Source organism: Gaeumannomyces tritici (assembly GCF_000145635.1).
Source record: "Gaeumannomyces tritici R3-111a-1 unplaced genomic scaffold supercont2.5, whole genome shotgun sequence".
Lineage (NCBI taxonomy): Eukaryota > Fungi > Ascomycota > Sordariomycetes > Magnaporthales > Magnaporthaceae > Gaeumannomyces > Gaeumannomyces tritici.
The window spans coordinates 2,067,199-2,080,417 of NW_008804549.1; the positions used below are offsets into that span (position 1 = coordinate 2,067,199).

Sequence of the window (13,219 nt, forward strand, 5' to 3'; positions counted from 1 at the left end):
CTACTCTTTTTTCTTCTCGCCTCTCTCTTGAGAACTTGTGTTCTTGCTCGCGGAGGGAGCAGAAGAAAAGGTCTCGGCCTCACGGTAACCCTCAAACCTCTGGTGCCCTGAATGCGTTCGCCTCAGCAAGAGTAGCAAGAAACAAATGGAAAACGCCTTCACGCATTCGGCCGACTCGGTCGTTGCTGGCCTCGGCGTAGACCCGGTGGCTGGCTTGACGGAGGACCAGGTCGTCGAGCAGAGATCCAAGCATGGCAAGAATGGTAAGAAACGCATTGGCCCTCCTCCGCAAGCAAGAGTCTGGCTAGCTCGCTTGCGCCGCCTCTCAGCGCAAGCGCAAAACAAGCAATTACCGCGTGGCCTGCTAACCAGAAGTTCCATGATACAGCCATCGCCGAGGAGCCGCCAACGCCACTATGGGAGCTCATCCTAGAGCAGTTCAAGGACCAGCTGGTCATTATCCTCCTGGGCTCGGCCGCCGTGTCATTCGTCCTTGCGCTTTTTGAAGAGGAGGAGGGCTGGAGCGCATTTGTCGATCCCGCCGTCGTAAGTGCCAACCTACATGCCCGGGGAACATATCTAGCAACAAGGCTCGCCGATGGGAAACATGGTGTTTCTGCGAATCATTTGCTAACAATGCGCCTGTCTCTCTATTTCAGATTCTCACCATCCTCATCCTCAACGCCGTCGTCGGAGTCTCGCAGGAGAGCAGCGCGGAAAAGGCGATTGCGGCCCTGCAGGAATATTCTGCCAACGAAGCCAATGTTGTGCGCAATGGCGGCCAGGTTTCGCGCGTCAAGGCCGAAGAGCTAGTCCCCGGTGACATCATTTCCGTCTCTGTCGGCGACCGTATCCCCGCCGACTGCCGCCTGCTGTCCATCCACAGCAACAGCTTCGCCGTTGACCAGGCCATCCTGACTGGAGAGAGCGAGAGCGTGGGCAAGGATGAATCCGCTGTGGTCGAGGATGAGCGCGCCGTCAAGCAGGATCAGGTCAACATGCTGTTCTCGGGCACCACCGTCGTGACCGGCCGCGCCAAGGCTGTCGTGGTCCTGACGGGCTCCAACACGGCCATCGGCGACATTCACGAGAGCATCTCGGCCCAGATTTCGGAGCCTACCCCGCTGAAGCAGAAGCTCAACGACTTTGGCGACCAGCTCGCCAAGGTTATCACCGTCATTTGCGTGCTCGTCTGGCTCATCAACATCCCTCACTTCAAGGATCCCAGCCACGGCAACTGGACCAAGGGTGCCATCTACTACCTCAAGATCGCCGTCTCGCTTGGTGTTGCAGCCATCCCCGAGGGCTTGGCCGTCGTCATCACCACCTGTCTCGCCTTGGGAACGCGTAAGATGGCCGCCAAGAACGCCGTTGTCCGGAGTTTGCCCTCGGTCGAGACTCTGGGCAGTTGCAGCGTCATCTGCTCCGACAAGACCGGAACATTGACCACCAACCAGATGAGCGTGAGCAAAATTGTCTACATCAAGGAGGACGGCTCGGATCTGGAGGAGCTGGATGTTGAAGGCACCACTTTTGCTCCCCGCGGCGACATCAGCCGCGGCGGAAAGGTTGCCCGTGATCTGCCCCAACAGTCTGCCACGGTCAGGCGCATGGCCGAGGTCGCCGCCCTTTGCAACGATGCCCGCATTGCCTACGATGCCCAGTCTGGCGCTTACTCCATAGTTGGTGAGCCCACCGAGGGAGCCCTTCGTGTTCTGGCTGAGAAGCTTGGTCCCTGCCCGCCCCAGGAATGCCACCCCGAGGATCGCGTTCATTACGCTAGCGCCTGGTACGAGAAGAACAACCAGCGTCTCGCCACCTATGAGTTCTCTCGCGACCGCAAGAGTATGTCTGTCCTGGTCAAGAACGGCGGCGACCCCCGGCTCCTGGTCAAGGGTGCGCCCGAGTCTATCCTGGAGCGTTGCACGCACACTCTTGTGGGCGCCGATGCCAAGAAGGTTCCGCTTGACAAGAAGCTGTCCGACCTGCTCTTCAAGGAGGTTGTCGACTACGGCAACCGTGGCCTCCGTATTATCGCTCTGGCGGCCATCGACGATGTCTCTGGCAACCCGCTGATCAACAAGGCCAAGTCTACATCCGAGTATTCGCAGCTGGAACAGAACATGACTCTCCTAGGTTTGGTTGCCATGCTCGACCCCCCGCGGCCCGAGGTCGCTGGCTCTATCAAGCAGTGCAAGGGCGCCGGCATCCGTGTCGTTGTTATCACCGGCGACAACCGCAACACGGCTGAGAGCATCTGCCGCCAGATTGGAGTGTTTGGAGAGTTCGAGGATCTCAAGGGCAAGAGCTACACCGGCAGGGAGTTTGACAACCTCAGCCAGAGCGAACAGCTCGAGGCCGCCAAGCACGCATCGCTGTTCTCCCGTGTCGAGCCGAGCCACAAGTCCAAGCTGGTTGATCTCCTGCAGTCCCTCGGCGAAGTCGTTGCCATGACTGGCGACGGTGTCAACGATGCTCCCGCCCTGAAGAAGGCCGATATTGGCGTTGCCATGGGGTCCGGTACCGATGTCTCGAAGCTGGCTGCCGACATGGTTCTCGCTGATGACAACTTTGCCACTATCGAGTCTGCCATCGAGGAAGGTCGCTCCATCTATAACAACACCCAGCAGTTCATCCGTTACCTCATCTCGTCCAACATCGGAGAGGTCGTGTCCATCTTCCTCACGGCGGCTCTTGGCATGCCCGAGGCCCTGATTCCCGTGCAGCTCCTCTGGGTCAACCTGGTCACCGACGGTCTTCCTGCCACGGCCCTGTCGTTCAACCCTCCGGACCACGACATCATGAGGCGTCAGCCCCGCAAGCGTGACGAGCCTCTGATCGGCGGCTGGCTGTTCTTCCGCTACCTGATCATCGGCACCTACGTCGGCCTGGCCACCGTGGCCGGCTACGCTTGGTGGTTCATGTACAACCCGGAGGGTCCTCAGATCACCTTCTCTCAGCTCTCCAACTTCCACCGCTGCTCATCGCAGTTCCCTGAGATCGGCTGCTCCATGTTCGCCAATGATATGGCCAAGTCGGCATCCACCGTCTCGCTGTCCATCCTAGTGGTTATCGAGATGTTCAACGCCATGAACGCGCTGTCTTCGAGCGAGTCGCTGCTCACCCTGCCTCTCTGGGAGAACATGATCCTTGTCTACGCCATTGCCCTGTCCATGGCGCTGCACTTTGCTCTGCTGTACACCCCGGTTCTGCAGGGCCTCTTCTCGATCCTTCCTCTCAACTGGCTCGAGTGGAAGGCGGTGCTATACATCAGCGCCCCAGTTATGTGCGTGCTCAGACTCCTACCTGCCTTCCCTTGTCCCCCATGCGCCGTGACGAGTTTTGCTAACAATCCATACACAGTTTCATTGACGAGGTCCTCAAGCTGGTCGAGCGCCAATTCTTCATGCAAAAGACAACGCGTGGCGTCAGTACTACCAAGAAGGAGCAGTAAGGATTGTATGCTCGTGGAGATCATGGTCTCGTGCTAGACTCATAGAAACTCTCGGCAGCATATTTAGAGCCCATTTAGCCACCTACCTCTTTGTACATAGATGGCCACGGGCAGGGGACCAACCCGATAAAAATAGATTTAGTGCGCATGGCGTAGCCGTCGCTGGATTTAATCTGACAACTCATTGAGACAACTCTGCCTGCCTGTCAACACGTTGAACTAGATAAAAACACGGACCAAAAACACACTGTGGATTTGTATGGGAAGTCCGTGTTTTTTGTTGTTGACGTACAACACGCCCGTCCTTACGCAATGTTCCTAGCGTCGGGCTGTTGCGTTATTCGATATTCATGGAGACCTCCTTATGCATGCGTGCTCGACCTAGAATATGCAAAAACAAGGGTACAACAACATCATTTCTAGTTGATGCCTGGTGTCTGTTGGTACAATGCAGTCATGTCAAGGGGGCCGGGCCGGGCGTAAATACCCAGTTCATGTAGCATGTTCTAGTTGCTCAGGTCTTTTTCACAAAAACCGGGCGGATAGTGCGCCTTTGTTCTGGATTCCTGCTCTGCTTCGGCGATATAATGGTACCGACATGGCATTGCCAGACACTATCCCAGATGCTCACGCCTGAACCATTACTTCTCTAGTCTTGGCGGCCCTTGAGTAATCTCTTGGTGACCTTGTCCTTCTCAATGATGTAAACGTGAGCACCCCATCCTGAGAGGGCATCACGGTCAACAGCGCTCAGCAGTGCCTGCGAGATGGTCTCAAACAGATCCTCGGGCTCCTGGATCACAGCGGGGGAAAATGTCAGTCAGAATGACATATGTACAGAAGGACAAAAATGAATGTCGAGAATGGACTAAGGCAATGACGTACCAGGTTGGGCTCCCACAGACTCTCGCACATGCCAAAAAGCTGCTCGCTGGCGGTGCCGCTGACGATGAAGTCCTTTGCGAAGTCGATGCAGCCGATGGAGTCGAAGCCGCAGATGAAGGGCTGCGAGGTTTTGGGGTCGAGGCCGGCGACGACGGGGCTGACAAAGTAGGGGCCGAAGCGGCGCTCGTAGAGGGAGCTCGAGACGAGGTTGGCGAAGGTGCGGGGCGCGATGTTGCGCTCCTCGCGCAGGCGGTACATGTTGACCTTGTAGCGGAACAGGTCCGAGACGGTCGAGACGTCGGTGGCCAGGCCCGTCAGGCCCAGGAACACGTCGCCGTACTGGAAGATCTTGGGGAAGTTGTTGGACACGGTCAGGGCCTGCATGCCCAGCCGGAGGTCGCAGGCGATGGCGACGCAGTCCTTGCCCACCATGGCGACCGCGGCACCGCCGTCTGTTTGTTTTTTTGCATCAGCGATAATTCCCATACGACGGCGGGAGTTTCGCCGTCCGTCCGGGGAGGCGGGCAACCAAAGGTCTAGATCATGGTGGCGCTTTCGAAACTGGTAGCTCTCCATCAGAGGCCGGACAGTGAGGGGAAGACTGACTTATTGAGAAAGGAGACGACTGTGAGTCCACATGTTAGCTCATGTGCGATGCCCAGGCGCAAGGCGTAGTAACGGAAAAAGATGCGGCGGGGCTTGTTACCATGACGGCGGTGATGAGCTCCCCTGGTGGAGGCGGTGGTTCACGGAGCTGCGATGGGCGGAGGCGGCGGGATTGAGGGCTCCGTTTGCGATATCGTCTGGATTATGTGCCTGTGCAGAGGCGTGGAGACTCTGGACAGTCCTCAAGGGTTGGGTGCCGGCTGAGAAACGTCTCGCTTGTGTGTTGAGAGAGCGGGAAGGCCGTGCCGTCGTTATCGTCGTCGGCGTCGATTCGTCGTTGGGGGTGCAGCCGTCTATTGCGGTAGCTCTGCTCCCAGCTGCGGGCACTACGGGGCGGGTGTGAGGAGCGCAAGGCAAACGCCTGGCTGGCGTGTCTGCCCCCCAGCTCCGCGAACCAGCTTCTCAGCTTCTAGTTGGCTGGGTGGGCCCAGATACCGCGACATGCCATTATGTGATCCGAGCTTTGGAGCTTCAGGCCAGTTGAGTGCGGCAGGCAACGGCGCCTTGCGCGGGCGGCCAAACCCCACCATCCTGCTGATTCCGGCTGCAGCTGTTGATTCGCACTCCGCGGCAGAGAAGGCTACCACCTTACATACAACGGGCTGATTTACGAAGCAAGCTTGGAGACTTCGAGAACCTACTACCTTTTGCATGGTATTGATTTCGTATTTGAAGCGAGCTACTTTCACCTCCAGATACCCAACATTCTTGCCAACCTCTCGCTTCCCAACCCGCCACCATGTCCATGAGCGTGGTGGTCATCTCGACCGACTTCAGACGTGCTCCCGTCAAGGTCAGCCCAGGCACCTTCTTGATCGATGTGCTGGAGGAAGCATGCAAGAAGCTTTCTATCTCGAGCGACAAGTACATGTTGAAGTGAGCTGCACACATACCCCGTCCTCTCTGCGCCTCGTATGCGACGAGGGGCGCTGACGGTGGGCTTGAACTGCTCCTCTGCAGACACAACAACAGGCAGCTGGAGCTCTCAAACCAGATCCGAGCCTACAACCTTACTCCTGGTGCCAAGCTGGAGCTTGTCGTCAAGTCCAACAGCCCGACCATCATCACCGTCGCCCTGAAACTCCCCGAATCCGAAGCCGCCGGCATTCCCAATGGCCGCCTGGTCGAGAAGTTCCGTAGTGACACCACGCTATGGAAGATGCTTAGGCACTTTGAGAGCGGAGCCTCCACATCTACCGCCGGTGCCCCTGCCCCCGGCCCAAAACGCCAGTTCAACTTCACCGCAAGGGCAATTCCACAAACCATGGGGGGCACCGGCTCAGGGCAGTTGTACCACGAGGGGCCTGTCCTGCTGGTGGTTGGCCGCGAGATATCATCGCTTGCCGACTTCCAAAAAACGCTTTCTCAGCTAGGAATCTCGGGGAACGTCTTGATGAACCTCTCTTTCAGACAGTCCGGCTTTACACTACACGAGGCCATGCAGCAGATCGAGCAGTTCTTTGCCGAACCTGAGGCAGCAGCAACGACAACATCCGCACCCCCGGCCCCTGCCGAGGAATCGACCTCTTCCGGATCGGCCCTGGAGCAGAATAATGCTGCTCAACAATCAAACCCGGACACATCAAAACCCACCGAGGATCTCATTGACTTTGGCGGCGATGCAGCCCCACAGCCAGCAGCGCCTGCGGCGGCGGGTTCTAGCACTGATAGTGCCCAGGATCACACCGGCCCCGGAAGGGCGGTGCAGATTTTTGCGGCGCCTTCATCTACTACTCCCGCGGCGGCGCTGACACAGGACTCGGATGCTGCTTACGAGCCAACAATCGCCCACGCACAGCTGCACCAGCAGCGGCTGCAAGCCAACTCGCACAACAAGCGCCTGCCCTCGGACAAGGAGATTGCCGAGAAGGCGGCCGCAGAGGCGGCCAAGATCGCAGCGGTCAGAGAGGTGAGTATCAAGGTGCGGTTCCCCGACAACACGTCGGCGCAGTGGACCTTTGGTCCTGAAGACGACGCTGCGGCAGTCTACGCCGAGGTGCGTTCCGTCATGGAAGACCCGTCGCAACCATTCAAATTGGTGAGCCCAGCCTCCAAGCGGGGTGATTTCAGGGATGCGCGGGGCCCAGGGCACAACCTCGTGCGCGACCACCGACTAGAGGGCCGCGTAGTGGCAACCGTTGTCTGGGCCGACAGCGTCCCCCAAGCCGTCCGCAAGACCCCTTTTCTCAGGGGGGAAGCGGCGAGACTTGCCCAACAGATACCAGTGCCGGCTGTGCCCGCCGACGCGCCGGACGAGGAGTTCAAGAATGCTGCGCCCGCATCAAAACCCACCAAGGGTGAGGGCGGGTCATCTTCGGGGGTGAAGATGCCGAAGTGGCTGAAGCTTCCTGGCAAGAAGTGAGATTTATCCCGTCCGGTGACGTCTCACTTCACGGAGGCATGAAACAGCGCCTCCCCGCCACGATGTTTTGTCTGTCTTTGTCTTGTTAGAGCAGTGTTGTTTAGCGTGGCTTCGCATCGGCGTTTTGCTTTCGGTTGTTCCCGTTGTTAGCATGGACCTAGGAGAAGATGTGAGCGCAGCCGTGTGACGGCGGACAGATACGAGCAATCCGGATGTCGTGGAAGCCGAGATAGTCCCCGTGTTTGGCCGCTGGATGTATAGTATATATGGATTCTCGTGGCCGACGTGACAGCCGTGTCTTTTACACATCTTTGCCATCACACCGACCAAGGCAGTTTCTGGACCACCTGCCTAGACACCATCCCAGGCCCCCATGGAATCGCGACATCAACACCATGGATCGATACGGCAGGTTGAGGAAGTCATGCATGTTTAAGGACGGCGTTCCACATGGACCAGACGGCGCTCTAATCGTGTGATTGCGACGGCGCTATCAAGATATAACCTGGCCTCGGTAGGAGCCTCTGCCAGGTATTGTACGACGGCACGCGCACTGCCTTGGTGACCTACATTCGGATCCCTCTGTGTGCACCGCTCAACAGCGTACGAAGCATGCGTATGCCTATTTCTGTCACCGCGAGCACGAGTTGTACCGATCTTGTTCTCGGCTGTTGTGTTTGCTTGGCTACCATGGACGCCGCCGAGGTTCTAGCAGGTATTCCTGCTTACTGAGCTCCATTGCTATCTCTCCTCACCGGGCCCCTTTCCCCGCTGGGCGTTGCGGATTCGCCACATACCGATCGGCAGTTAGCCACCAGGATTGGCCCGTATTTTTTGCTGCGTCATGTCGTTTTTGATCCGGCACTCGGATTCTTGCTGCCCGTGGACGTGCAGCGCAGTGTAATTAAGGGGTAGGGCAGCACGTCACAGCGAATGAGGGATCCAAGGCTCAGACAGGCTTTTTCTCGGTGCGATAATCCATTTGTGGGCTCTACCCGCTGTGCGGTTTATTTCAGCCTGCTGGGACATGCATACGACTGATGGAGAAAACAAACGAGACACGAAACAAAACATCCAGGGCACGCAGGGCCATCTCCCGTCGGCCAATCCGGGCAGGCGTCGGGAGTTGATGGTCACATGGTCCACGTGGGCGAGGGCGAAGCCGCATCCCTCGCATCTGTGCCTCATTGGGCTGGCCGTTGTTTATCTGCAACAGGGCGAAGATTACAGAAAGTTGGCAAAAATAAATGGCTGCCTCAGTGGCTGAGCGGTCCCAGGCGGCTTCTTGCATGTGCCGGGCGTGCAGTGTCCCACTGAAAAGCGGCAAGCGTCGCCAGCCACACGCAGGGAAGCGATCCCATCGCAGAGGGGCGAGGGACAGAGATGCTCCTGCCAAGGCGCCGCGTTTGCTGTTTCTGTCTACTACCGCCGATCCAGTCCTTTTAGTGGAATGGACGGGAGAGGCGTTTCGTCACGCATTGGCACAGTACAGCACAGGTTATTCGGGGCCTGTGGAATCGAACCTGCTGTAATGCTCCACCAGGTCCCCTCTCTTCCACAAACAGGCTCTTCTTGATGCTCTCGCTGTGACCAGTATCCGGGATATGAAGACCTGCCCGATCAGCAGGGGTGCATGATATAACTGCACAGGATTCCTCCAGCATCTCAGGCCATCGAGTCTCCTGCTTTACCCTCCATACCATCAAACTACCTCCTAGTTTGCTTTCCATCTCCAACATATACCATGCGCGGCCTACTCCTCTTGGCAACCTCCATCTGGACGGCGGCAGCCCTGCCTTCCTGGACGCCGCCGCCGCGAGTCCTGAGGCCGCGGCAAAGCGTCTGCCAGGACACCCCCAAGTCGGCCCACGTCGCCGACTTCGCCGCCTACTTCGCCTCTGACGGCGACGAGAACAAGACAACGATATCCTTTGGCTACTCGGACCCGGGTACGGGGATCTCGACCACCTGCCGGCGGGACCCCTCCCGGGCGCCCGTCTACCCGATCCCGGGCACGCTGGCGCGATATCCCTGCGACAACAGGCTGGTCGAGTTCTCGTGGATCGCCGAGAACTGGATGGGCAAGGACCAGCTGTCACTGATGGAGGCGTCGTGCCCACCCGCCAACGTCACGTAAGAGCACTCACACACACTTGACCTGTCCTGTGTGGGCACCATCCCTGCATTTTGACCCGGCGCCCCAGACTAATGTAGAACCAACCCATTTAGTGACCCCCAAGGACTCCGAGGGATCGAGGCCAGCGGACTGGCCTTCCTCAACATGACGTGCCTCGAGAGCCAAGGCAACGGCACGCGTGGACCCGGGCGGGAGTGCAGCTCTCCCGACCTGGACGTCAAGTTCTCTAGCCTTGCGCCACGGCCCTTCCCACTGGGGCGGATATAGAGATGGCGGGTTAGGTACCGTGCCTAAGGGATCCTCGTGGGGGCATCTCGCGACTTTTTACATGCTCTCTTGTCTCGGGATGTGGTGTAATAGACCTTGGTGGATGACTGATGGCAAAGAATGATGGTTCGCTCGGAACATGAGGAGACTAAATAGCCGACGATAGCCTTGCAGTAATGTCTATTTGACCTAATTCAAAAAAAAAAAAAAAAAAAAAAAAAAAGAAAGAAGAAAAAAGAAAAAAGAGCAATTGGAATGGATCTCGAGAAAATGCAATGTGATATGCCTTCGGATTCCCCTTCCAGGGCTGCCCCTGAAGCCCAAGCTGCGCGCCCATCGGCAACCCCACGTTTTACCGAGACCCCACTGAGGCTTCAGCAGACCAGCCCCTGCATCAGCTGCATTGGCGGAATCGGGCATCAGATCAAAGGGGAAGGTCACTTGACTGGTGAAGCCCCAGCCAGCCATATTCAGGCGGTTGGGGCTTGGCTTGCACGGCGACAACAAGGGAATGGATAATTTGTTGGGTTTTTTTTTTTCAATTCTCGTCGCCTGTCCTGCATTTTTATTTCACCCCTAATGTTTCGATCATTTCTCAGAATCTGCCAGACTAGACAGTGCATCCTGCTCCTCATCTTTCACACCAACACTTCACCGAACCGGATTAGGCGCACTCTGGGAACTGCTGTTGCCTGGGCGCCAGCCACAATGCATTGTTCAATCTTGTGAGCGAGAAATAAAAAAGCAAAGTTAGGGAAAGAAGAGAGAATCACTTGGGCCTCAACGGGAATACAATAATCGGCGACAGGTTGGCTTGCGAGAAGAAAAACGATGCGGGTCCTAGGCCAGTTGTCTTGTCTACTCTTGGCGGGCGGTGGTTGGATAGGAGCAGCGGCCCATGACATCACCGGCTCCGCGCAGCAACAGCAGCACGTCCTCCACGACGGAGGAGCCAGCAGAGGCCCCGTCGACGGGGCGTCGGGCGGCGGCGGCGGCGGCATACCAGAGTCGCTCTTCTCGGACCTAGAGCGCCTCGCGCGGCTGGTGGACATCGCCTACTGCGTCGGCACCACGGGCATCTCGCCGCCCTTCTCGTGCGCCTCGCGGTGCGGCGAGTTCCCGGGCATGCAGCTCGTCACCGCCTGGAACACGGGCGCCCTCCTAACGGACAGCTGCGGCTACGTCGCCGTCGACCGCACGGCCGAAGACGGCCACGGGCAGCAGCAGGCCGCCCCGGGCGCCATCGTCGTCGCGTTCCGCGGGACCTACAGCATCACAAACACCGTCATCGACCTTAGCACCGTGCCGCAGGAGTACGTGCCCTACCCGGAGAGCCCCGGTGACGGCGATGGTGACGGCGACGGCGATGGCGACGGCGACGGCGAGGAGGAGGAGGACGCGGCCTCGCCCCGCCGCGAGAAGTGCAGCAACTGCACCGTGCACATGGGCTTCCTCGCGTCGTGGCGCATGGCGCGCGGGCTCGTGCTGCCTGCGGTGCGCAAGGCCAAGCGCTTGCACCCAAACTACCCCGTCCGCCTGGTCGGCCACAGCCTCGGCGGGGCCGTGGCGGCGCTCGCGGCGCTGGAGCTGCGGCTGGTCGAAGGGTGGGACGACGTGGACGTGACGACATTCGGCGAGCCGCGCGTGGGCAACAAGGGCCTAGCCGACTTCATCGACAAGGTGTTTGGCCTGGGAGGAGGGGGCGGCCACGAACGGTACCGCCGCGTCACGCACGCCGGCGACCCCGTCCCGCTGCTGCCCCTCTCCGAGTGGGGCTACCGCGCGCACGCCGGCGAGATCTACATCGGCAAGCCAGCCCTGCCGCCCTACCCCGAGGACGTGCGCCTGTGCCGCGGCGCCCACGACCCGGCCTGCAGCGACCCCGCCGAGAGTTCCCGGTCCCCCTCGGGGGTCCTCGAGCGACTGGCCAGGGCCATCCGCGGCGAGGGGGAGGCCCGGGTGCCCACGCGCCTCAAGCTCTGGGAGCTGTTCTTCTCCCACCGGGACTACTTCTGGAGGCTGGGCCTCTGCGTTCCTGGAGGGGATCCTGCAGACTGGGGCCGTGATAGATATCGCTTCGAGCCTCCGTCTCGACAGGACGAGCTGTGAGGCGGCGGTGATGTCCCAAAAAGGAGAGACCGTGAAGAAATAGCACCTAATAAGTACTTAATACCTTGTCTACGTGGTCAAGCATCGAACGAAGATATCTTTTGCTTTCCTTCTTTGCCGCTTATCGTATTGTTCGGCGTTTTGTCAGCTTTCATACCCACAGAATGTACCTCCACCTCGAAACTACCAGCCTAGCCCTACCAGCACAACCGAGGCCCCAGTTCGGCGTCCTCCGATTTCAGGCCCAGGGTGATGGGCGGCAAGGCGAAATCCTCTGACGGCAGCGACGGGCCCAATCCGGTTGCATGAGATCTTCTCCCTTCCCCATTGCCTCTTTGCGAGCGAAACAAGGGGTCATCCCATCATTCGGGGTGAGGTGGGGACTCGTGGGGACAGGCGGCGTTGTGGTGCGTGGCGGGAGAAATAGCCGCCCCGCGTGACCCGTTCATGCCAACTCAGTCGGGGCAAGCCCCCGCCGACAGCTGGGAAATTAGCAAGAAGGCGTCGGGCGACGTCTGCTGCATCTGGTGATGATTATGATGGTGTGTGTGTGTGTGTGTGTGTGTGTGTGTGTGGGTGGGTGGGCGAGTCACTGGTGACTCCTGACGGCCTGAAAGATGAAGAAAAAAGACGCAGGCGGCGAGGGCGATGATGCCAACTCCCGGAGCCCAATCTGTCACAGCAGCCCATTCCCTATCTCCTGGCCGAGAAAGGGCAAGCAATGGAGGCATGGCGGGCAAGATGGGGTACACATATCTACGGGTATTGTGCATAAGGGTGGGCATTCTGGCGCATGGGTGACCCAGGGTTTTGGCGCATGGAGCGAGGCGGCTGCTGCATGCATTCCATCCCAGCCCGACAGGTCCTGACCCCCTACCTTCGATTCAGAAATGGAAATGAAGCAGCCCCGGCCAGGGCACATTGCTCAAGCCTTTTTTTTTCTCTTTTTTTTTCGTTTCAAGTGGCCCACGGCATCCGGCTCGCCACAGACCGCCGGTGGATGGCTGGCTGACCGGCCTGTCAAGCTGGAGGACAGGAGACGACAGGAGTGGAGGGGTGGCGGGCAATGCCGAGGAGCGGACGTTTGGCGGTGACTGTGCTGGGCACCTATACCTAAAGGGCTGGCGAACCACCCACCGACGAACTTGGGAGCGCGAAATTCCATGTTGCCGGGCAGGACAGGCGGTGGGAAGGGGGGCCGAATATGCACAAGCCAGCAGCCAGCAGCCAGCAATTTCGGATGTGAGCCCAGAGCACAGAGGGGCACCGCACGAAAAAGAGCATGGACCGGGGAAAGGGGCAGTGAAAGCCCGGCGATACGACGTAGAACCTCATGGAA

General features: G+C 58.8%; 5 protein-coding genes across 5 annotated transcripts; 4 read left to right on the forward strand and 1 right to left on the reverse strand.

The window, feature by feature from the left end:
* Positions 1-145: 145 nt before the first annotated feature.
* Positions 146-3,454, forward strand: GGTG_09684 (calcium-translocating P-type ATPase; the record flags this gene model as incomplete). The annotated part of the gene is made up of 4 exons (XM_009227539.1): positions 146-263; positions 389-546; positions 660-3,286; positions 3,364-3,454. The coding sequence occupies 4 exons, from the start codon at positions 146-148 to the stop codon at positions 3,452-3,454; spliced, it is 2,994 nt and encodes a 997-aa protein (XP_009225803.1).
* Positions 3,455-3,515: 61 nt separating this feature from the next.
* GGTG_09685 (proteasome component PUP3) lies at positions 3,516-5,472 on the reverse strand. Its single transcript, XM_009227540.1, has 4 exons — positions 5,046-5,472; positions 4,946-4,964; positions 4,340-4,791; positions 3,516-4,247 (listed from the first exon to the last, which is right to left on the reverse strand). Exons 1-4 carry the CDS (start codon positions 5,046-5,048, stop codon positions 4,104-4,106), a joined length of 618 nt encoding a protein of 205 aa, XP_009225804.1. The 5' UTR covers positions 5,049-5,472; the 3' UTR covers positions 3,516-4,103.
* A 72-nt stretch (positions 5,473-5,544) lies between these two features.
* Positions 5,545-8,205, forward strand: GGTG_09686 (hypothetical protein). The gene is made up of 2 exons (XM_009227541.1): positions 5,545-5,881; positions 5,966-8,205. The coding sequence occupies exons 1-2, from the start codon at positions 5,745-5,747 to the stop codon at positions 7,365-7,367; spliced, it is 1,539 nt and encodes a 512-aa protein (XP_009225805.1). The 5' UTR covers positions 5,545-5,744; the 3' UTR covers positions 7,368-8,205.
* On the forward strand, positions 8,197-10,017 carry GGTG_09687 (hypothetical protein). Its single transcript, XM_009227542.1, has 2 exons — positions 8,197-9,500; positions 9,597-10,017. The coding sequence occupies exons 1-2, from the start codon at positions 9,112-9,114 to the stop codon at positions 9,769-9,771; spliced, it is 564 nt and encodes a 187-aa protein (XP_009225806.1). The 5' UTR covers positions 8,197-9,111; the 3' UTR covers positions 9,772-10,017.
* A 317-nt stretch (positions 10,018-10,334) lies between these two features.
* On the forward strand, positions 10,335-12,009 carry GGTG_09688 (triacylglycerol lipase FGL2). Its single transcript, XM_009227543.1, has one exon. It carries the CDS (start codon positions 10,603-10,605, stop codon positions 11,878-11,880), a length of 1,278 nt encoding a protein of 425 aa, XP_009225807.1. The 5' UTR covers positions 10,335-10,602; the 3' UTR covers positions 11,881-12,009.
* The last annotated feature ends 1,210 nt before the right edge of the window (positions 12,010-13,219 follow it).